General features: G+C 43.1%; 1 protein-coding gene across 1 annotated transcript in view; it reads right to left on the minus strand.

Annotated features, from left to right (window-relative positions):
• Positions 1-2,248: 2,248 nt before the first annotated feature.
• LOC119577959 (disabled homolog 2-interacting protein-like) overlaps positions 2,249-25,000 on the minus strand; it is a 36,387-nt gene continuing 13,635 nt past the window's right edge. Inside the window, 20 exon segments of the mRNA XM_037925653.1 lie at positions 2,249-3,940; positions 4,133-4,291; positions 4,859-5,092; positions 5,535-5,823; positions 6,024-6,155; positions 6,351-6,703; positions 6,857-7,039; positions 7,314-7,453; positions 7,612-7,774; positions 8,262-8,428; positions 8,664-8,780; positions 8,984-9,150; positions 9,448-9,596; positions 9,765-10,026; positions 10,201-10,415; positions 10,659-10,846; positions 11,511-11,622; positions 11,885-11,980; positions 12,717-12,828; positions 22,692-22,759. Coding sequence (XP_037781581.1) covers positions 3,838-3,940; positions 4,133-4,291; positions 4,859-5,092; positions 5,535-5,823; positions 6,024-6,155; positions 6,351-6,703; positions 6,857-7,039; positions 7,314-7,453; positions 7,612-7,774; positions 8,262-8,428; positions 8,664-8,780; positions 8,984-9,150; positions 9,448-9,596; positions 9,765-10,026; positions 10,201-10,415; positions 10,659-10,846; positions 11,511-11,622; positions 11,885-11,980; positions 12,717-12,828; positions 22,692-22,701 — 3,351 coding nt within the window. The 5' untranslated portion in view covers positions 22,702-22,759 and the 3' untranslated portion in view covers positions 2,249-3,837.

Consider the following 25,000-nt stretch of genomic DNA (forward strand, 5'->3'; position numbering starts at 1 on the left):
AGTGAAAATAAACTCATAGGATATGCCAGGGCCAGTCTGAAGGGAAAATTATGTAAGAGCTAATGCGATTCGTTCTCGTTGTATATCTAAATATTTATGATAAGCCACGAGAGTTGAAGAAATATATCGCACGATTGACGTATGTAAACAAACACACACATATGACAGGACACGCTAATATATATGGAAATGTGGCAACTTCATTCCCCGGAAATTTCCCCTGGAAATTTTCGACCGCTGGAAATCTTCCGCAAATAGCCCTTAGAGAACGGCAAAGAATTCAGGAAATATTGGTGATGTAAGCATAATCAAAAAATTAAAGTAGGCCTAAATGATAGAAAAAGCTGCCTTTTCTAAAGGCAACAGAAAATGCGTAATGGAGAAATAAGGAGCATGGCACTCCATTCTGTCAACTATGGATAAACAAACTCTCTCTCGATTTCCATTGATGGAGGTTTGATATCAGGGAAGTATTTTTGTTAGCACAGCTGTTCTGTTGTTATTCTGTTGGTAAAAAATAACAACTTTACAGCAAAAGGGGGAGGGATATCAGATGATTGCATGACCCGTTTCGCTATTATTAAAACTGACAGTATTAGTCTTTGGTTGCGCAACTTTCGTTCCTTTGAGCCTATTCTAAGGAACTGAATATCTAAATAACACACGCACACACACACACACACACACACACACACACACACACACACACACACACACACACACACACACACACACACGCACACACACACACACACGCACACACACACACAATACATACACACACCACACACACACACACACGCAACAACACTCACACGCACACTCACACCACACACACACGCACACACACACGCACACACTACGCACAACACACACACACGACAGCACATCACATCAAACACACACATACACAACACAAACAACAACACACATATACGGTATATATATAGTATATATATTATAATATATATATATATACATATAATATAACTAAGGAATGGAGGGGAGGGAGTGGCATTGCGATGGGGAAGAGATGGAGGAAGAATATGAGAAGAGGGAGGGGCTGTTGGGGAGGGGAAGGGAGGGAAGAGGAGGGGAAGGGAGGGTAGAGGAGGGGAAGGGAGGAGGAAGAGGAGGCCACAGGAGGGATGTCGGGATGAGGAGGAGTGATAGGCCTGATGTTGGGGAGGAGGAGAAGTGTGTGTGTGTGTGTGTGTGTGTGTGTGTGTGTGTGTGTGTGTGTGTGTGTGTGTGTGTGTGTGTGTGTGTGTGTGTGTGTGTATGTTTACATATAGAGTTAGATGGATAGATGGATGAATAGATAGCTAGACAGATGAATAGAGATATATCTTGTGTGTCTGACAAAGGTTTTGAGTACAATTTGTCACTGAGATAGAATTTGGAATGCAGAAACAGGAAAAAAACAACAGGAAAATGTGTTAACATGAAAAAACGATTTGTGGCTTTGCTATTTGTTTCCACTTATTAAATTCTTTGACCCTTTCCGTTCTGTAAGATGGTGAATAGGTAGACAGAGACTGTATATAGATAAATAGAAAGAGAGAGAAAGAGATAGATTGAAAGTAACAGGCAGACAGACAGAGACATATAGAGATAGTGTTGGTGAATATGTGATGCTGACTAAGTAAAAGGTATGCAGATGACACTATTAAGACTGCAGTTACACTAATGTGAAAAATATGTACTAACAAGTAAATCATGCTTGACCAGAATACTATGAACAAAAATGCAATAAGGAAAGGAATGGTTATATAGTCAACATGTTCTTGCCACAGGAAATGCATTATAGGAAAAGGGGAAAGGATATCAGTGTAAACCTAGACTTTTCTTGTCTAGCTTGTGATTGTTTCCAGTGTTACTGTGTGAGGAAGAGGCAGACTGAGGATAGTATAGTAGAGTAACTAGGATGGATTTAGTCCAAGTGCTCTAGTTCATTTTTTGGTAAGCTAATTTACTTGATTTTAGTTGTGAGTTTTCTTGAGATTGGAGATATCTTATAGACCTGTTTCCTGTTTTAGTCTGATTTAAGAAATTAATATAATTAATCATTATCGTTATCACAATTACTCATTATCACTGTTATTATTAATCATGAATATCATCATTACCATGATTTACTAAATTCTGTAAACACTATACTTGACAGTCATTTGACATACAGGACTCAAAGAATACTGGGATGCATTTCTGCACAGCTACAAGAGGAGTGACCATAGATACACATTCCTATAATCAGTAAATTTATTATTCTGTCTATTACCAGTACATGTTTAGTACAAATGTCACAAGCCACATTTTAATGTGGGAATCACGGAAATGTACAACCTTGTCTAAACCTTTGGCTTTTCCAAGAATATATACATAAGGTGCTTCACAAGCTCCAAACACGTTTTCCTGACACACAACAAGCAGTATCAAAAACCTTGAATATTGTCAAGAAATATTGAGAAATTACACATGTCTTTTTTTGTGTGTACTACATATGAACAAAGATATGTCTAAATATTTACAACAGGTCCTACAAGTGTACTAATGGACATAAAAGTGTGAGTCGGACGCACTGCACTGACGTTGAGCTTGAAAGAAAAAAAAATAATGATAAAAAATTATTAAAAACTAACAATCTAATCTTTGGTGTCCTTAAAGTTTCAACCTAATCAATTGCTACTGTATTAACAAAGCATTTCTGTACAAAAGTTATCCACTCTATACAAAATAGTGAACAGATATCCCTACAAGTGACCACTCACTGATACTGAACAATCAGTCTCACACTGCAATATACTGAAGCAGAGTAGTCGATATTTAAAGACAGATCTTATGCCAGTGGTACATTAACACTGATTCTTAACAAACTACACTCTATAACTGATAAGACAATTGTGATGTTCTCCTAATAAATGAAGGACATCGTTCTGTGTAACCAAGCAGTAGAGCCCAAAAAGTTTTATTGTAAAAATTAAAAGAAAACTCTGATGTTTCTTATTAATGAGATATCAGTAACAATCTTTATAGCCATCTTTCTAAAGTTGGATGCTCATTCAAATTTGTACTTGAGATTTTCAATTTGTTGTTAAAGACAAAAATTACAATAATTTACTTCTGATCTCTCACACTATGGTTATTTTCCTCTCTCTCACATTGCTTTGCTCTACTGGGTACAGAAAATATATGCAAATGAAATACAAAACTGAGAGTAACATAGACAAAAAGAAAAACAAAGAAAAAAGTAAGTGAAAGCACTAAGAGGAGAAAACTACCAAATAATTGGTCTCTCAAGATGGGAATGTTCTCGAGTTTGCACTGAGAGTTTAAGAAAAAACAAAGATGCAAATAACAAGACTGGACTAGGTACATGCTCCATTTGCAAGTGAGGTAAAAGTATATTCAAGTGAAAATCAAAGACGTCAAGGACAAACAGAAATTATAATAAAAAAAGGGAATGAAATTATTGTACTTAAATGCCCAGCACAGAAGCTTTTCCAAAATAAAAGCTTGCACTTTGTAAAGTAATAATACATTTTTTTTTTCACTTTTTCATGGAGTTTGGCCCATGGCAATTGACCAATAAATCCAAACTTGAAGGTGATTTTAGTTTTACAATCATTTAAAACAAATTTAACAATATTCGATAAATGTTTGTTTTACCACAGATTTTTTTTAAGGATTTTATATACTCATATTCATATATATATCTATATATATTTCTTTTCTTATATAATACTTCTAAGATAATCTGATCTACCAATGCATCTTTAATAAAATAAGCAATATCACTTAAACTTAATGACGTAAAAATTTGTTATCATTCTGGAATCAGCAAGAGGAGCTCTTGTAGTCAGATGTGTCAGAGGCATTGCAGGAGTCAATGGTGGTATCGCCTGGCAACTCGTGGTCCGTTGCCTTCATGTCAGAGGGTCTGGAAAAAAGTTTAAAGATTAACCACAAGCTGTGTACATTTTTCTGTAATGGACATATTACAGTATGATGTCTTTACTTTCTTATGTACTAGTACATGAGTAAATGGATACATAAATATATATACACATACATATGCATACACATACTACACTCTGCCTTACAAAACTTTCCATCAAGACATCCCACTTACCTTGTGCTCAAGGAGGCAATGGTGCGAATAAGCTCAGTGTTGGCAGAGTCAAGAGCTGCAATCTTCTTCGCTTGAGCATCAATGCGAGCATCTTTGTCATGCATCTCCCTTCTCATGAGCTCTTGTTCATGCCGGAATTCTTGTTCCATTGTCATTAATCTGTTGGTAAAAGCTATATTAATGGAGACTTTTAACTCTTTAGCCAATTCATCATTTCTATGGCTGGATTTTAATTCTTCTTAAACAGTAATCTTAACTATGTACAATTACATCTGGATGATGTCTGCAATGAATTAGTGGCATACTTGAAACTACCACAACAAATTCTTGCAATCTCACACAGAATATATATGTTTTATGTAACTTGCATAAGAATCATGCTACACATGCAGATTAACTAGAGAAAAAGCATCCTAATATGAAATATCAAATACATGTATTTCTCAATATATAATGAATTTTCAAGTATCAAGACAGGTTTACTACCATAAAGAGACATTGTAATTCATATAACAAGCTTATGACATAATTTTGAACACAGGTTTAGTGCAGTACTACTTAGGGATCTTATTTAATAAACAATTTTACTTAAAAGTTGAACTCAGATTTATTACCACAGAGACCACCTTGTCATTCATGTACTAACCATATGACACTTGAATTTCAATCTTTAGCAGAGGTCTACTACCACAAGTACTAAATAACCTTATAACAATTAAAACCCACCTCTCAACAATGGCTCTCATCTGATCTTCCTGTTGATCCAAGATCTGTTGAGAGGCAATGGTGGAAGGAACAATGTGTTCATCCTGACTCAGACGCCGCCCATCTTTTGCCCAGCTGCCCACGCCCATGCCCACTCCTCCTCCTGTTGATGCCCGAGTCACAATGCTCATTTCATCCTCGGAGTCGTCGTAACAGTGGGATGACCCTCGGGGATAATCGTCTCTTTCGCATGATCTGTTGGCAGGGGAAAGGTGTTGGCGTCTCTTCGTGTGTGCAGGGAGGGGGGGGGGATTTTCAGTGTGAAGGCTATTCAAAGTAAGCTTTTATAATTCTAATTAAAAAAACAACATTGAACTAGTGACTACTGAGATATTGGAGATATTTTTCAGTGAGGTAAGAAGAAAATATAATGAACTGTGAGCATGCAAATATAAGCTTATACAGACACATACAATTACAGACAAACGCACACATATAAACAGACAGACACACACACAAACAAACAAACACACACACACACATATACATACATACACACACACACACACACACACACACACACACACACACACACACACACACACACACACACACACACACACACACACACACACACACAAAAGACTGCCCTAAAACACACAGAAGCGTGCACGAGAAGCACCAGGCACCTCCTCACCTGAAGTTCTTCCCTCTGCGGCCACTGGCGCTGCGATCGTAGCGCGACCTGGCCCTGAGCTCGTGCCTGAGCGCCTGCGACGCGGCCAGACGGGGCGAGCAGTGCGGGTTGGTGCGAGGGGGGTGAGCGTGAGGACGGCGTGAGTGAGAGTGAGAGTGAGAAGCTGGCCGGGTGTCAGGGGAGGAATCGGAGGAGGAGGAAGCAGAGCGGCGCTGTCGGGTGCGACCACGACGGAGGGAGGAAAGGTCCTCCACGCTCTGGGAGGAGCTGAGGCTGCTGTTGGGGCTCCCTGGTGTGGCGCGGGCAAGGGGAGCGACACGATAATGGACACATTAGTATTCTCATTTCAACTAACTTGGGGAATTTCTAGCTTCTTGAAATGCACAGCAAAATCATCATCTACGCTTAGAGCAATTCACTTTTAGTACCAACTGATATTTTATGGACTGATGGGGATCTACATTGTTATATTTAGAAATCTCTTTATACCTTTGGGCTGAGGGACTCTTGGGATGTGTCTGGGAGTGCCGTGTAGCGACACATGACCAGCATGCCCTAAGTATGCTGGGTGTACTGCTACGGCTCGGTGCTTAGCACTGTGCGGCTGATGCATGGGAGATGCTGTGATGAAGGGGAGGAAACATCACACTGTTAAGCTTCCCTCAGAGAGAAAATGCAAAATAATAACCACTTCAAGCAAAGGAGAACTCGGCAAACATTTAGCAAAAAGATAGGAAGCCAGTCTTCTGGACAAGCACACACAATTTCAAAACATGAAATAGACATATAGTTTCTCCTTTTTCGGGCATTACTTACCTACTGGTGAACCATGTAAGACTTGTCTCAGTCCTCCTGGTGGTCCAGAATTACCATTCTCGCGCGACAGCAGACTGGAGTTGTCTGTGTGCAGGAGAGAATCCACTGGTGACGACGACTGCGAGTAGGCGAAGCTCTGGTAGCCTGAGGACGCCACATTAGACAGCTGAGAGATGGACGTCTGTGAACCTTGGATGTTGTTCTCACTGTCCATGCACAGAGCGTGGATCTTATGAGAACAAGAATCCATGTATCTGTAGAGCTCAGAGCACTCGTCTTGATACACTGCTCGTCTCTCGATTGCGTTCGGAACCCCCGTCAACGAGTGACTTCTGGAGGACATTGCTGTGGCTCTGAGAGAAGAATCACACATTACACTCTTTCCATCGCGGCTTAAAAACGCAGACATAACCAACCAACCGAAAGCAGTATATGAACAAAATCAGAAGCACACAACCATCAAAACTGACAGAGAAACAACTCCATCGTTTGCCCTTTGCTCCTACCTTGGGTGGAGGCGGTGGTGCACGTGTCCTCTGAGGGGCTGGTGCATCCCCCCTGCTACGTGAGGCCCCGGCGAGCTCGTCTGACGCATGGGGGACGACGGGGGGGCGACCTCTGCCATGTAGTATGTGTTGCTGTTGCTTAGCCTCATGTCGGTCATGGGAGAGTTGTTGTTATTGGCTTCTCTGTAAAAGCAAATTAAATCGTGAGTTACAGTGCATCACAAACCACTGCCGTCACTGATTTCAAAGTAGAAGCAAACAACCAGTCAATCAGTCAGTCAATTCTCGTTTCTTCTCTTAAAAAAAATCAATTGTACATTCATTTTTTACTTCCACTATAACGGAATTCTGATTTTTTTTCTACATCTTGTGGCAACAAACGTAACGATGCTGCACCTTTAAAACCTATTAACACCTTCCTCACTTTCCACATGAGACAAACAGGGACTCAACATACATGGAGGGATACATGAAGTTCTGTGGCTCCGTCTGGTGGTCAAATGCAGTTATGAGGACGTAGTCATCACTCGTAGACAGGTCGTTGGCTGCAGTTTTGTCTCGATATGGAGAGTTTATACTGGGACTAATGCTTGCCTGCTGAGGGAAGATAAGGAGAAATATATCAGTGATCTATATCCAACACTCCTTGTTTCATACGCGAAATGAAATCATGACAAAAAATGAATAAATAACCATAAAGAAGAATGAGTTGTATTTTATAGAACCATTCCTGCAAGAACAGCAACCAAACATACCATTTGGTGGTGGGTGTAAATCGGTGTTGCTGACCGAGGGAGGGACTGGGATCTCGGAGTGTTGGTAGTGGGCACTGACAACCCAACATCGACTTCTCCTCCTGCCATCACTATACCCATCTGGGCATCGACTACATTCAGCCCTTCCCCACAACCGTCCCTGCTATTAAGGGAAAAAAGTGCCATTAATGACTTGATGGACGTAAAATATAGGCAAAATAACGATGTGATGTTATGTTAAAACGAACCTAATGCGACAGACTCTTCTGACAAGTGTAATGGAAATCCCGTGTTCTTCTGTTCTTCAGACTTAATTTCCTTGTTTCTTTAGAAGGAATAAAACCCAATTTTACATAAGGCCAAAATACATGCACTTCAATTAATTTCGGGAGTTTGAAACACTAAAATAATAAAATAAACAAAAATATCCAACATAATATTTCGTACACCAAAAAATAAAATTCTTAAACAGTAAAAATAACAAAAAACCCAAAACAGCAAAAAATAATTCTGAAAACAATAACATCAATAACCTCACGCCACAAAACTATAAAAAACAATCGTTAAAACAAATGGCATATACAACCCTTAAATAACAACAAAAACACCAAAGATATATATAAACCTTAAACAACAACAAAATCCCTTACATGTAATTGTTGTTCGGATGCGTGGCTGAAGGCAACGACGACGACACGAGAGGCGGCGTGAACATCTGTCGGGACGCGGCGCTGGACAGGTCCTTCTGGTCACTCCCCAGGAGGATGTTGATGTCCTCGACCAGCGCCAGGACCTTGCTGGCTTCGCTCTCGTAGCCCTGGATTACGAACGATGAAGGGGATAAAGTTTAGTAATTCTGCATAAATAAAGGGGTTCATCAGATAAAAAGAAGTAAATAGAAGTCTGTTTCAACTCACTAGTTTAGCCCCACTTCAGTCTCCCAAGAAAAAATCCTTGCATTTCGCTTACTCGCCTTTGTTCTGTTTAATCGTAAAAAAAAAAACACTCAAGGGATGGGTGGGGGGGAGAAAATAACCAAAGGGTTCGTTTACCTGGGTGTCGATCTTGGCGATGGCTTCGGTCAAGTGGAGGTGCAGCTGAGCCAAGTGCTTCCCCAAGTCGATCTCTCCGTCGAATTCGAGCTCCGTCTCATCTCTGTTGGGTGGACTCTGGAAAGCGAACGTTGGCTGTTACTCTTTTCTTATTATATATATTTTTAAATCAAGAAAGTTCTAATACTATCATTTCCAACATGTATCTAATGCGGATTCCTGAACTTGTGTATCTCTTCTTATAACATCAATGAACACATATTGTTCATTTCACATCAGCACCAATATGCACTGTATATAACACCAGCGAGCTAACTCACAGATATGGTTCTCAGAAAAGTTCTGCATTTTTCCTGCTCCTTGTCTATAAAGTCATTAAGGAATTCCATAAAGCTCTCTTTGCCCTGGAAGTGCGTAAAGTTGGCCAGCGTTTGCAGCGTCTTGGCCACCAGCGTGAGGTTTCTTCCCGCGCGTTCGTCTGGGTACTCTGCGTCAACGAGAGGAATAAGTTAATGTGAATCGAAGTTCGTGATATACATACGACCCTACTTAAGCCTTAATAAAATCATTAATATAATATCGTCAACCCTTTGACAGTTCAGCCCCAATATACACAAAACAAAAACCCCGAGAAAATTGCATTCACCAATTATTCAGGCTCACGGAAATGAAACATAGAACACCAATAAACCTCATAAAAAATGTATTCAGTACTTCTGAAACGAAACATTTCTTCAACTTTAAGAACAGACCAAATGGCACACTACTCCTCCTCCTTCCTTACCTTGCGTGATGTTGAAGAGGGAAGGAGAGAGGACAGCAGGACAGAGGAAGCGAAGGAACACACACGCGGAGATGAGGTTGTCTGTCAGCTCGCACTTATCCTGACGCGACAGCCTCTCTCGGATGGTATGGAACACCTTTCGAAGCTCGCTGAAGAAAAGAGAATTTACAACGATTAGTATTATGGCACTTGTGAGAATATGTCTAGTGCACTTTTCATTCCCTCGTACCTGTCATCAATAGACGACTTTCCGTCAAACACCAGATGGTAAAAAGAAAAAATAAATGCAAATAGATAAAAAAAAAATTATCACTCACACAGGGAAGCTTCGTCCGGACTGAATGATCTTCTCCCATATCGAGCAGACGCGCTCCTTCAGCACCTCTCGCTGCCGGGGAAGATACTGGATGCTGGTGATCCTCAAGGGGTCGACCTCGAGATCCTCCGACGTGGCTATGATGGCCTGGATCGAGTCAGACAGCGTCTCCTGCAGGTAGTGTTCGCCCACGAGCCGCATGTAAGCCTCGATGGCTTTCGTGGCGACGCTGTTGCCCCGGAAAAGGAGGTGTTCGTTCTCGGCTGAAAAGGGTGAGGGACGCATCCGTTAGCATTCGGAAGCTTACCATAATGGACTTTATCAAGAAACCTAATAGTAACAGATATAGCATGCACTTATAATGTAAACAAGATATCAATATAACACAAGCAACAAGTCTACGAAAACACAAACAAAATCCACACTTTTTTTATCACCTATCCGCTGAATGTCCGTCAAGATCAGGCTGACCAGGAACGTGATGGCCCTCTCCTCCTTCTGCATGATGTTGATGAGCGTCGTGGCGATGTCCTCCTTGGATTTGACGGACACGACGGGCTCCAGGAGCTGGCACAGAGAGGTGGCATTGTCCTTGAGGTACTGACGGAAGGCACCGTACTGGGGGAGTGGTAGGATGTCCAATGATTGAAATCTGCAAAGGAGGGAAAGATAATGGAAAGTTACGAATTGTACACAGAGGTAAGTACTTCATCCTGTAGTGCACCGAATATGGAGAACCGCTGATATAATCATTACCTACATTCAAAAAGATATAAAGATACACCACACTTTCCCAGACACCCACGACAACAATGACTCCGTCAACCCTAACGACGGAACAACCCAAACAGAAACGACCTACGCCACAGGAGGGTCCAGCAACCCCCGTACCCACCTGTGCTTAATCCTAAGGGTGGGTATCTCGCGGTCTGGCTTGTCGACCTTGACGGGGTACCACTGCTCCACGAGAGCCGCTCGCCCTGGGCTGGACGGCTTCAGGTCGATCTCCACCGTGCCGATCTTCTTGTAGCCAGGCTTCTTGTCGGCCTCGGCGTATCAGCTCGATGACAAGATGGTGGAGACCTGGGGGGATGAGGGAGAGGGGTGGTGAGGAGAGGGGTGGTGAGGGAGAGGGATGGTGAGGAGAGGGGTGATGAGGGCAAAGAAGCGGTGAAGGAGAGGGGTGATGAGGGCAAAGAAATGGTGAAGGAGAGGGGTGGTGAGGGCAAAGAAGTGGCGTGGCCGAACAATGGTGAAGGCACCTGGAGATGAGGGATATGGTGAAGGCGAGGGATAGTGCGGGGGAAGAATGGTGACGGCAAGTGATGGTGAGGACAATGGAATGGCGAGGATGACGGACGATGAGGGTGAGAGATAGTGAGGACGAATAATGGCACTGCAGAATTATACATTCCGAAATAGGATATGGTCGTATCAAAAACTAGATCTCTCTCCTCTTAACGGAATCGGCTTTCTTTTTCTCTCTCTCTCTCTCTCTCTCTCTCTCTCTCTCTCTCTCTCTCTCTCTCTCTCTCTCTCTCTCTCTCTCTCTCACACACACACAACACACACACACACACACACACACGCAAAAGCACACACACAAAACACCAACACACACAAACAAACAAACGCACACACACAAACAAACAAACAAACACACACAAACAAACACACACACCTCTCAAAGGAACGAATTCACATCCGAGCCAAGAGGAAAGCAAACCCGGAGGCCTCTGCAACTGACCTGAGGGAGGGCGTTGAGCTCGAAATACTCTCCCCAGAAGCACATGTTGGACTTCATCTTGCTAAACGTTCTTCTGTAGAGTTCATTGTTGAGAATCAGGTTGCAAAAATACCTGTGGGAATAACATGAGGGTTTTAAGGAGTTCCGGAGTTTAATTAAGTAAGTAATTAAGTAAGTAATAAAGGAAGTCATTTAAAGTGTGATAATAGCTATCTTTATGAGGAACACTCAACATTTTCCAGATAAATTGCAAATACACATCAGGAGCAAATTACGCCAAAAAGTCATGTCAACACACTATACACTGAAACACAATTAATCAAACTAACACATACATTAAAAATTACGAAAATTTCAGAAGCAACAATACTTACTTTTTCTTGTTAGGAATACCCTTGGCTTCCATTACCCATATTTTAAGGGTATTTTCTGTGCGTCTCACCTCATCACGGTTAACTGGAATTCTCGATCTGCCAGAAAAAAAATATGGATTGCGTTTAATGAATCAGATTATATTAAGATTTAATTTATTGAATAAGATTATATGAAGATTGCAGTCACTGAATCAGGTTATATTCACATGCGCCCCATCTTAACCCAGTTATCATTATAAAAAGGATTTGTAGCATTAGCCAATCTTGGCACCTATTCTGATCAAAAATTAATATCAAGAATAAATGACAATAACCAATACGTGGCAATAAACTCAATAAAACTAATAAACTACTAATCTATAATTCTACGAGACGGACCAAACCCGTCTTTGACCGAACACAACCCGATCAAACACAATTTGACTTAATCCTACCTAACACGACCTAACCCAGCCTGATCCAACACAACCCGACCCGGCCGAACCCAGCTCATCATCCCGACCAAACCCGACCCGACGTGACCCAACTCTTCCCGACCCGATTCGACCCGACGTAACCCAATTCGCCCGATCTAAAACCCTCGACAGCGTGAGAGAGAGAGAGAGAGAGAGAGAGAGAGAGAGAGAGAGAGAGAGAGAGAGAGAGAGCGAGAGGAGGGAGGGGAGGGGAGGGGAGAGAGAGAGAGAGAGAGAGAGAGAGAGAGAGAGAGAGAGAGAGAGAGAGAGAGAGGAGAGAGAGAGAGAGAGAGAGAGAGAGAGAGAGAGAGAGAGAGAGAGAGAGAGAGAGAGAGCAGGGGCACGGACCAGACTGCGCCAAAGCAAGCCACACGTACCGTTCGTGCAGGGGGGAGGGGGTCGTTTCGTGGTCGTGCGGGTACGAAGCAGACTGGAGGGATTCGTGAGAACCGGGCTGACCGCAGGGTGTCGTCCGCGCTTTCGAGTGTGCTGGAAAAAAAGGGTAATTGATAAAAACAATAAAATAATAAAATAATGATAGTAAGGTATCACTAAATAATGAATGAATATTAAAATTACAATGTCAGTTCTAAAACTCGCAAACTCTTGTGAAAATCTTAAGAATTACACATTTTAATAATTACAAAACTTATGAATTACATTTGAATATTCACAAATCTTATGAATCACACCTTTGAATATTTACATATCTTATGAATTACACATTACACGTGATTCGACTATTAATGAAATAATAACGTATTCATTAATGAAACATAAATGTAAATATCATGAAAATGAAGACAATTTTCATAGTAGGATGGACAAACCAAACGAATAAATGCATATATAAACACATAACGAGAAATGAAAGGAAAAAATAAAATAGAATAAATACGTAAATTTCAAATACCCAGAGTACAACCTATATCGATAATAACAATAACAATGATGAAAATGGTAGTGATGATAATGATGATGATGGTACTGTCGATGAAAAAAATAATAACAATAACAATAACAACAACAACAACAATACTAGTAACAATGATAAGAACAACAAAATATCGAACGTAAACAAACAAACGCGCGTCACACAAAAAATGTACCTCCGCGAATCCCAAGGACTACATCTTCCATTCGCAAAGGAGACAAAAGAGTGAGGAAAAAAAAGAAAGAAAAAAGAAAGAGAAAAACGGAAAAAAAGAAAGAAAAATGAAAAAAAGAGAAAAAAGGAAGAAAAAAAGAATAGGCAAAAAGGGGTGGAGAAAGAGGAAGAGGAGGGGGGGTAGAGGGGGGGAAAGAAATAATCGTCCCCAATGAAATGATTTTCTCAACAATCCCATTATAATCCAATAATCCAATCAAGTCTTTTATTCCCTGACCGTGACCCCAAGAGAGGGAGACGGAGAGGGAGAGAGGAGGAAGAGGGAGAGAGAGAGAGGGAGGAAGGAGGGAAGGAGGAAAGAGAGAGGGAGCGAGGGAGGGAAGGAGGGAAAGAGAGAGGGAGCGAGGGAGGGAAGGAGGGAAAGAGAGAGGGAGCGAGGGAGGGAAAGAGGGAAAGAGAGAGGGAGCGAGGAGGAAGGAGGGAAAGAGAGAGGAGCGAGGAGGAAGGAGGGAAAGAGGGAGGGAGCGAGGGAGGGAAGGAGGGAAAGAGAGAGGGAGCGAGGGAGGGAAGGAGGGAAAGAGAGAGGGAGTGAAGGCCACTGGTTGGGGGGTGAGGGGAGGGAAGGGGGGAAGGATGGAAGGGAGGGAAGAAAGGAGGGTTGGGGGGGGGGAGGATAGAATGAAGGATGGGAGGGAGGGAGCGAGAGTTGGAGGGAGTAAGAGAGGGATGGAGGGAAGAGTAGGAGAAAGACAGAAGGAAGTATGGGAGGAAGGTGAAGAGAAAGGAAAGCGATAAAGACGGGGTGAAAAGGGGGAGACGAACGGGGAATAGGGATAAGGAAGGAGGAAGAAAGAGGAAGGAGGAGGGAGGGGCGAGGGCAGGTAGGGGGGGAGAGGGAGGGGAGGTCGGATGAAGACGGGCGAAGGAAGGGGGGAAGAGGGGAAGGGGGAGGGGGAAGAGGGGGAGGGGGGAGGGGGGAGGGCGAAGAGCAGAAGAGAAAGAGGAAGCGCCGGAGGAGGTGGAGGAAGGAAGAAATCAGACGACGTTGGAAAAAAAAAGCAGAAGCAACAAAGACGACACAAAAAAAAGAAAACGACAGAAAAAAAAATCACCCATAAAAACAAACAACAACAACCCGACCGCATGTCTCTGTCCCTACGATCTCCCCCTCCCTCCCTCCCTCCCTCCCTCCCTCCCTCCCTCCCTCCGAGTCCTAGCAGGGCGTGTGAGGCCCTTGCAGCGCGGGATCATCTAGCAGTCAGGAAGCAGAAGCAGATCATTGCCGCCCACGCCCTTGGCATACCGAGCAGGTTAAGTCCGCGAGAGTGGCTCCTGCTGCTGCCGCCTCTCCTCCTCCTTTCCTCTTCTCCTTCTCCTCTTTCGGCTCCTCTTCCTTTCCTCTTCTCCTTCTCCTCTTTCGCCTCCTCCTCCCTTCCTCTTCTCCTTCTCCTCCTTTCCTCTTCTCCTTCTCCTCTTTCGGCTCCTCCTCCTTTCCTCTTCTCCTTCTCCTCTTTCGCTTCCTCCTCCTTTTCCTGTTTCTGCTTCCTCGTCTCCCCTTCTCCTTCTTCTCTTTCCTTCTCCTGCTTTGCTTCTGCTTCTGCTTCTCCTTCTTGACCTCCCCTCTTCTTCTTCTTCTTCTTCTTCTTCTTCTTCTTCTTCCTCCTTCTCTTTCGTCTTACGTGAACTCGCTTCCGAAGTTCTTCCTTCCTTAATTCAGTTCTTTATTACTTCCTTCCTCCTTCCCTTAATTAACTTCTTACTTCTTCACACTTTCCTCCCGTTCCCTCCTTCCTCTTATCTCCCTTTCTGCTGTTCCTTCTCTCGCTCTCTCTCTTCTTTCTCTCTCTCTCTTCTGTCTCTCTCTCTCTCTCTCTCTCTCTCTCTCTCTCTCTTTTACTCTCTCTCTTCTCTCTCTCTCTCTTCATCTCTCTCTCTCTCACTCTCTCTCTCTCATTCACTCTCTCTCTCTCTCTCTCTCTCTCTCTCTCTCTCACTCTCTCTCTCTCTCTGTGTGTTGTGTGTGTGTGTGTGTGTGTGTGTGTGTGTGTGTGTGTGTGTGTGTGTGTGCGTGTGCGTGTGCGTGTGCGTGTGCGTGTGTGTGTCTGTGTGCTTGTGTCTATCTGTCTCAATTTAAAACACTCTTCTCCTCCCTGTACATTCGGGAGACGGGAAAAAGAAAGAGAAAGAGAGAGACGAGAAACAGGAAACGCAAAACAAGGCAATAAAATTGAAAATCGTTTTCCCGAGAGTCCGAGAGCAAGAAGACAGGGATAAGAAAGAGAAAGAAGAGGGGAAGAGAGAGAGAGAAGAGAGAGAGAGAGAGAGAGAGAGAGAGGGGGAGAGGAGAGAAGAGAAGAGAGAGAGAGGGGGAGAGGAGAGAGAGAGGAGAGAGGGAGAGAGAGAAAGAGAGGAACATGGGGAGGGAGGGAGAGAAAGCGAGAGAAAGAGAGAAAAAAGAGAAGTAAAGGAGTAGGAATAAGATTTTTTTTTAATGAGAAATAAGATGACGATAAGAGAGGAAGATAAAAAAAGTAAAAAAAAAAAAAAAAAAAGAGAAAAAGAAGAGAGAGAGAGAGAGAGAGAGAGAGAGAGAGAGAGAGAGAGAGAGAGAGAGAGAGAAAAAAAGCAAAAATGCAGAGAATATTTTCTGCATATTTGGCATTGTCCTCTGAATGGGGGGGGGGAGCAAGGATGGAGGGACGACGAATGGGAGGGAGGGAGGGAGGGAAGGGAGAGAGCGAGGGAGGGAGGGAGAGAGGGAGGGAAGGGGGGGGGGAATGATCATCAACGGGACGGCATAACTAGCGGAACAGGTAGGCAATAAAACCACCTTTGTACCCTTTGACCTCGGTGCATTTTTTTTCGCAGGGAGGGGGGGGGGGGGAGGATTGGAATTGGGGTTGAGGAAGAAAGCAAATCTAAATAAACATATTAAAAATGGAGCCACAGGTAAGTCCGAAAGACATACGAGAAAAAAGAAAATATATAATAAGTGAATAAATAAACAATATCAAAACAACAAATACATAAACACATAAACAGAGAGAAAGAGAACAAGAAAAAGAAAAAAAAAATTAAACACACCACGAACGCATATCCGACATCCCCGTCACCCCCCTCCCCCCCCCACCCTCGATAATCCACATCTGCTACCTTGCATATATCATCGCCGCCCGCCTGCATCTCCAGCGCCGCCCACGACTGCGCGCGCCCGTCTCGGCATTCGGAGAGCGGAGGGGGGGGGGGCGCAGCGAGGAAGGCCGCCCACGGACCGCCGCCCACGGACCGCCTAATGCGCTGGACACTGTGAGATATTTCCGACCTATGTGACAGGAATATTTCTCTCTCGCTGTTTTCTCTTCCTCTGTTTCTGTCATTCTCTCTCTCTCTTCTGTCTGTCTGTCTCTTCTCCCCCCCTCTCTCTCTCTCTTACTCCCTCACTCACTCTCTCTCTCTCTCTCTCTCTCTCTCTCTCTCTCTCTCTCTCGGATGTTTAATTTGCATTCGAGCAAAATCCTAGCCGGCGATGCCACCACGCAGTAACATGGAACGGAGGGGGGGAGGGGGACAGAGGCGTAAAAAAACAATTGTTGTCCTTTTCGTTCGCCGTAAACTAAGAGTCAGTGCAATAAACCTTAAATATTATTGGGCAAAAAGGGATAAAAGTAAATATGGCCGAGGAAAGGGCACTCCGGGAATGGCGGGAAATTTCGGATCTGCATTCTCGTCCGATTCCCCCCCCCCCGGCCCTTCCTACCCCTCCCCCCAAAGTCATTCCCCGTTCCCCCTCACCCCCTTTCCCCTCGTCCGAAACATCGTGAGAATGTGCTACACGGAACCTCCCGCATCGCATTCCTCCACAAACATGCACGCAAACACATACAAACAGGCCCTCACACACGTCCAAACGCAGACGCATACATAACCATGCATGCGCACACACACACACACACACACACACACACACACACACACACACACACACACACACACACACACACACACACACACGTACACTTGCGGCCGTGGCTAGTGTTCGTTAATGAACCCGAAGTCCCCGAGACGCATTCCTCGCACGCGGCGCATTAACGGCCATTTGCATGTGGGAAGCCAAGGTCGCGGCCAGCTGCAGCCTTCCAAACAAACATGGCGGCTCGATCGGAGAGGGGGAGGGCGAAATGTCTTGTCACAATGGAGGTAGTACTACGACCTCACAGCGAGCAATGCGACCTCTGAGTGGGGCGGTGCCACGACCAGGAAGGACCAATGCGACCACTGGGGGGTAAATGATGATGGGATCTGGCGTATCAAAGCCAGAGCCAGACCGAAATGAGATGAAAAATCGCCTGGTCTTATGTTCGTTGGGGACAACTCAAAGGCCTGCTGGAACTTTTTCTTTAGCTGATGATCATTTTGATGTTGAATATCAATTTACCTCAGTGGTCACACATATATGTATGCCTGTATGTATCATAGCTCTGTGGCTGTCATCCTATTGTTGTGTTTACAACTGACTATACTAAGTAGTGTGTGCACATGGACAGCAAAGTGGCTGTATAACAACCACAGACATACACAGACACAAACACACACACACACACACCCCACACACCACACACAACACACCACACACACACAACACACCACCACACACACACACATAAAACATATACACTTTATTATATATATATATATATATATATTATATATATATATATATATATATATATATATGTTTATATATAGATAGATAGATAGATAGATAGAGAGACTAGAAGATGGATGGATATAAATTACATACATACATAAAGAGGAAGCCAAACAGAGGAAGCAAAATAAAAATCAAAGAAACGATAACCAGGAAAAAAAGAAACAAGAAAGATTAAGGAAAAGGAAGATAAAATGAGAAGAAGAAGAAGAGGAGCGGACAAGATAACCCACCTGCGAGCACAAATAAAGTAAGAAGTTGCCAATAACCAGCAACTAAGCGAGAGGACAGGAGACAAAGACGGGGCAAGGGGAGGGAAGGAGGAGGGGGAAGAGGACGAGGAGGAAGACGAGGAGGAGGAGGAGGAGGAGGAAGAGGAGAAAGAGGAGGAGGAGCAAGAGAAGGAGGAGGCAAAAGAGAAGGAAGAGGAGAAAGAGAGAAGGAATCACAGAGGGTGACGAGAGGAGAAGGGAAGCGAGAGAGAGAGCGAGGAAAAAGACAAAGGGAGGAGGAGGAGGAGGAGGAGGGGAGAAAAAGAGGAGGGAGAGGTAGAAGAAAATGGAGAAAGACTAGGGGGAGAGAGAGAACGAGATGACGGTGGGTATGGGGGTGAGGGGGAGATAAGCAGGAGACGAGAGTTGGGGTGAGGGGGGGGGGGGAGAACAAGTAATAAAAACAGCTTGTCAACAGACGCTGTGACATCTCTCTCCCGACAGCCCGAAGGAGGAGGTCAGAGCAGCAATAAAATGACAAGACTCACCCGCCCATTAAGGCACCTGCTCGGAAAAAAAGAGAGAAAAAAAAAGATATCGGGCGCAACAGGTGAAAGCTGGAGGAAAGTTAGTCAAAACTTCTGAAAAATATCGATTATTCTCCTTGTTTTTATAAGGTAAGAGATTCTTCACAGTTAGGTGCCTATATATGTGTATATATATATATATATATATATATATATATATATATATATATATATATATATATATATATATATAAATAATAGGCCCCACTTTCCAATTATCTAATTCCTACGGTTCTTGGGAAGTGAGTAAGAAAGAGAAAAAACATATTCATAAAATCATCACATGTCCCCCCTAAAGAAGAAAAAAAAAATAAAGAAAAATAAAACCATCTTTTACACACACACAAAATAATAATAATAATAATAATAATAATAATAATAATAATAATAATAATAATAAATGAATACAAAATAAGACCAAGCTATCCCGCTTACCCACAAGAAACACCTACGAATATCTTCCTTAACCTAGAGAGGAACAAGTAAGACGAGGATCGAGACGCGCGCTCATCTGTGAAACCGATTCGGACGAGTGCGATGACGGAACGTTTGCATACACGACACTCGCCGGTGGAAAAATCTTTTTTTTTCTCCTTTCTCTGTCTCTGTCTGTCTGTCTGTCTGTCTGTCTCTCTTTCTCTCTTTCTCTCTCTCTCTCTCTCTCTCTCTCTCCGTGTGTGTGTATGTGTGTGTGTGTGTGTGTTCTTACCTAAGCTAGCTCAGATGGTCCCGTCTGTTATATTCAAATTATCGTACAACTTTTTAAATTGATGCACATTTTTGGCACACACAACGATATTTGGAAGATTGTTCCATGTTTCAATAGTTCTGTTTGGGAAACTGAACTTCTTGACATTTTTCTCGCCTCTTTTTACTTTGTCCTCTCGTCCTCCTTGTGTTCAAAATTATAAAGCCATTTTTGTCTAACTTCACTTTTCCTTTAACATAGTTGAACATCATAATCATGTCACCACCCCTTTTCCTTCTTTCTTCCAAAGTAGTAAGTCTAATTTTGTTTCAATCTTCGTAGCTCATATCTCTTAGAGTAGATCCCATTCTTGTGGCTGCTTTTTACACTCTTTCCAGTTTATTTATATATTTTTTTAAGTGTGGCCATCCATCCTCTAGACTAGGTCTTATAATGGCTGTAATGATCTTTTTTATTATATCTTCGTCCACATACATGTTGGCAATCAGCCCTAGCATTTTTCATCTATATGATCATTTGGGCTTAGGTTCCTGTTTATGATTATTCCAAGGTCTTTTTTCCCTATCTGCTGGGTCTAATGAGGCATCTCCTAATCAGTACTGGTGTAGTGGACGATTTTTACTTTCTCCTGCTTAGTATAAAAGATGGTATTGTCTTTGTTGGCGCTAATTTAATCTCTACTTTTAGTCTTCCTATTTATGTAGTTATGCTTGATTTGTACATTGATTATATTCTTTTCAAAGTCTAATGTCGCCTCCCTCATGGTTTGGGTATACTCAATTATTCCAACTTTATAACTTTCATACGCTGCCTAAGATCTGTGTTTTCTGAACCTTTCCCAAAGCTGTTTGATTTCTCTGATTTTCTTCCGTTTATCACCCACTTACCCACTTACCATTACCCACTTTTCGCCATTTCTTGCTTCACTTTTGAATCGATACAAATTTCTCTACTCCTATTTCATAGATTTCGCAAAATTTAGAATATTGCATATCAAGGTTCTCTTCGTGCCATCAAAGAAATCTTTACGGCTTTTATAATTACCTGTCTTGTAATTACATTTTTCTTACTTTCCTAACAAACAGTATTTTCATTTAATTAATACATGGCCACTTATTTCTAGAGGAGGACAATAGTCCATATCCTTAACGTCATCTTTATGCATTGTAAATAGTAGGTCAGGCATAGGTCTACCTACCCCTCTTACCCTGGTATGACCTGTTACATTTTGGAAAAGGCAAAATTCATTTATGACTTCTAGTGATTTTGCATTCCACGAATCTGGCTGAGAATTTCTTTTACATTAGTTTTCAAAGGTTTAGCACTTCTTCCAGGCTTTTCTTGAATAAGTTTCTGGTACTTTTCTTGCTTAAATATCTAACCCCTTTATAATAATTCCTTTCCTTGTTAACCTTGCTACCCCTCCATTTCTATTTGCCCTATCTTTTCATCAAATATTAGTCTCCGAGTCTTAATGTTACATCGTCTGCGGAGGGATCCAGTTTGTATTCAGTGATGCATATTACATCAGGTTTATCAATTTCAATAACTGTATCTAGTTCTAGAAGCGTCGAACATATTTCTATAAATTATTTTTCTATAATATTTTGGTATTCCTTTTGGGTGCAAGGTTAATGTTTGTCTGTCTCCACATTTTGGTTCCAATAGTAAACTTGTTTTGCTTGGAGGCCTCAAACTTCAAATGGACATGTTTTTTTAGTCCTTTGTTCATTTTTGGGGTTTTACCTCTTCCATTTCTTCTGTAGTATTTCTGTCATATTTTTGGTCATATTTTCTCTTATCCAAATTTTCTTATATTCTTCGTGGGTGACCATTGTTACACCAATTATCATTTTCTTATTAATGAATGTCACTTTTAAAGGGCATTTCTTTCTTTTTCGAATAATTCCAACCTCCTGTGAGCTATGCTCCGATAATTCGGTATTTATGACCTTAAGAATATTAACAAGCAATTTCTTATCTTCGTTGTATCGTTTGATTCCATCTTCTACAACTTTTTCTTAGTGTCCCAATATGACAACGTCCTTTACATCAGCCAAATTAGCACTATTCTTTGCGTGTTGTCCAAGGTGTGACTTAAATAATTTTTTCTTTACCGTTTCCGCAAGCTGTGTCTATAATTCCTCCTTTGTGACCTTGATGTCTTTTCTAACTTTCCATCCCAATTAGTTTCCTTTACTTTAGATACATCGGTATATGTAACTGTCATCTTGGTTTCTAATTCTTCACCTTTTCCTCAGTTCCTTGAATGCTTGACTTCTCAGTATGCTCTCTCTGAATGGTTGTGTTCCTGCGCTAATCATCTAGCAATTCCTTCAAATTTCAAGTTTTCTTCGCGCATTTTCAAACGTTCTGCTACCAGGCTGTCTACTTTGGCTCCAAGAGACTCATTTCTAACTGCTGCTTCCGCCAACTTCACGTTCCTGGCTGATGTACTCACGGCGGTTGTCTGTAGGCGCGAAACGCTTCCCGTGCAGGATTCGTGCTCACCTTCTCGCCTCTCTATCTTTTTTTCAAATGTGTGTGTGTGTGTGTGTGTGTGTGTGTGTGTGTGTGTGTGTGTGTTTTGTGTGGTGTGTGTGTGTGTGTGTGTGTGTGTGTGTGTGTGTGTGTGTGTGTGTGTGTGTGTGTGTGTGTGCGTGCGTGCGTGCGTGTGTATGCGCGCGCGCGCGTACATGTGCATGTGCGTTGGCGAGTTCGTGAACGTGCCTCTCTATTTCTTATTCCCATTTACATTGCTAATGTTTTAAAGCGCCGATTTTAACCGCATCGAGTAATGAAGAAGTTATCCCTCAAAAACACATTTTCTTTGATGGCTGATTTCCGCGTCCTTCAACGAAACCCCTGAATAATGAATTATGTCTAATCACTTAATAATACTGAGACAAACAACAAAGTAACGGTAAATAGAAATCCACAGAAAATGACGACAACTAGGGAAAAAACGCATAAATATAAGCAGAAAACACGAGAAAAATTTGTTAAAAAAAAAAAAAAAAAAACTTACCCGTCGGCATTTTTCTCCAACTTGGTCGCTGATCTGCCGCCCTTTTTGAGTTTCTTGGATATGAGGTGCTGGAAAAAAGGAAAAAAATGAATTAATAAACGATTCATAAAATAAAATATCACTTTATTAATTTGAACAGACAGGGTTCATGTGGAGAAACCCTTATCCCTCTGTAACTGAACAATTTTCGCATTTGAATAGGAAACTTTGTCAATGTACACAAAATTATTAGCCTTTAATTTTCTGTACATGTAAATAAAAAATCTGTGAACAGTAGCTTCGGTGCTTGAGTTAAACTTTCACGCTCGCACGCACACACAAACCCACAAATTACACCCACTTAAGGCCAAAAAAAAAAACAGCTTACAAGACATGCAAACCCACCATGCACTGATAATAAAATAATAATATCATCAATGAGAATAATGGCGGCGACACAAAAATAACCATTAGAATTACTACATGGCGACGTCCGCAAATTTCTCTTTCCTGCAAGTCTCACATATCCTTCACTCTTCACACTATTCTTCACGCACGCACACACACACACACACACACACACACACACACACACACACACACACACACACACACATATATATATATATTTTTTTTTTTTCTTTTTTTTTCTGCTCTACAATTTATTTGAGGCTTTTGTCATTGTTATTTATTTTCTATCAGTGTGCTTATAGGCTTTTAGAGGTTATTACATCCTTATATAATTTCATAGAGGAATATATATATATATATATATATATATATATATATATATATATATATATATATACATACAACAACACACACACACAACATATATATATGAATAAAATCGTCACTCCACCTCCGCCCACGCCCACGCCCTCCCCCTCTGAGCGCGGGCGCGCCGACAGACCCTCCTCCATCAGCGCCTCCTCCCCTCGCCCTCATCACGGCGTGCTCATTGCGCCCAGCCCTCGCCCTCTCGACCCTCGGTTTATGAGGCACCTCCAGGTACAGCGTCCGAGGGGAAAGGAGGGGGGAAGGAGGGGAAATGAGGCTCAAAAGCTTCATAACACGCAGGTCATTTCGCCCTACAATCTTTGATGCAGTTAGCCCAGAGGGGAGAGAAGGGGGAAGGGGAGAGGAGGGGAGAGGGGAGCAGAGGGGAGAGGAGAGAGAACAGGGGGGAACAGGATTGAGAGGGGGGGGAGGGAAAGGGGGAAGGAATGGCTTGTAAGGGGGAGAGAGAGGATGAGGGGAAGAGGAAGGAATGACCTATAAGGGAGAGGGGAAGAGAGGGGAAAAGGAAAAGGGAGGAACGACTTGTCAGAGGGGAAGGGAGGATAAAGGCAAAGGTAAGGGGTAGAGAAGGACCAATAGGAAGGGAAAGACGAAAGCTGAAGCGTGAGGTAAGGAAGGTAAAGTAACGGAAAGGGGAAGGGAGGGGAAGGGAAAGTAAGGTGATAGGGGAAAGGGAGGGAAAGAAAGAGCGGGGGAGGAGAAAGTAAGGGTAAAAGGAAGAGGAAGGGAGAGGGCAAGTAAAGGGAAAGGAGGGGGAATGAGGGAGGGATAGGAGTGTTTACTTAAAGGGGGAGAACCGTGGCTCATTTGCGGGTTATTGGCAGCTGAATGGCTCTTGCCTGAGGAAGACGTGGACCGAGCGATTCTTGGGGGGGGGGGGTGAGGGGGTAGTGTCGAGGGTGAGGAGGAGGGTAATGAGGGTGAAGGAGTAGTGTCGAGAAGGGTGTTAAGGGCGATGGGGGGGGAGTATGCGTGGAGGGTGAGAGAAAGAGAGAGAGAGAGACAGAAAGACGAGTGAGAAAGAGAAAAAAAAGAAAGAGAGAAAGCGATAGACACAAACCGAGCCACAATATCTCAGGTGCGTGGGTATCCATCCTACCGTCCGCCCCCCCCCCTCCCTCTCTCTCTCTCTCCCCATCCACCCACCCACTACCCCACACACCTACGCCCGCGCCATAGCCTTGAAAGTGGGCGTTTAGTGGCTGCGTTTTGGCGTGACATGACTGACAGACAGAGCATCTGGGCGGCCTGTCAACTGCTCAGTCCTCGATCATTGGGGAGGGTCCTCGGAGCAGCCTGGCGTTTACGACGGAGGGAGGGGGGCGGAGGGAGGGGAATAGCGGGAGGGGAGGGACGGAGGGAGGGGAATAGGGGGAGGGGAGGGACGGAGGGAGGGGGATGGGGAGAAGGGTAAGGGAGGGGAATGGGGTAAAAGATGGGACGGAGGGAGGGGAGGGGCGGAGAGAGAGGAATGGGGTGAAGGGAGGGAAGGAGGGAAGTGGAGAATGAGGGGGAAAGGGTGAGGGGAG

Source organism: Penaeus monodon, chromosome 10 (assembly GCF_015228065.2).
Source record: "Penaeus monodon isolate SGIC_2016 chromosome 10, NSTDA_Pmon_1, whole genome shotgun sequence".
Classification (NCBI taxonomy): Eukaryota; Metazoa; Arthropoda; class Malacostraca; order Decapoda; family Penaeidae; genus Penaeus; species Penaeus monodon.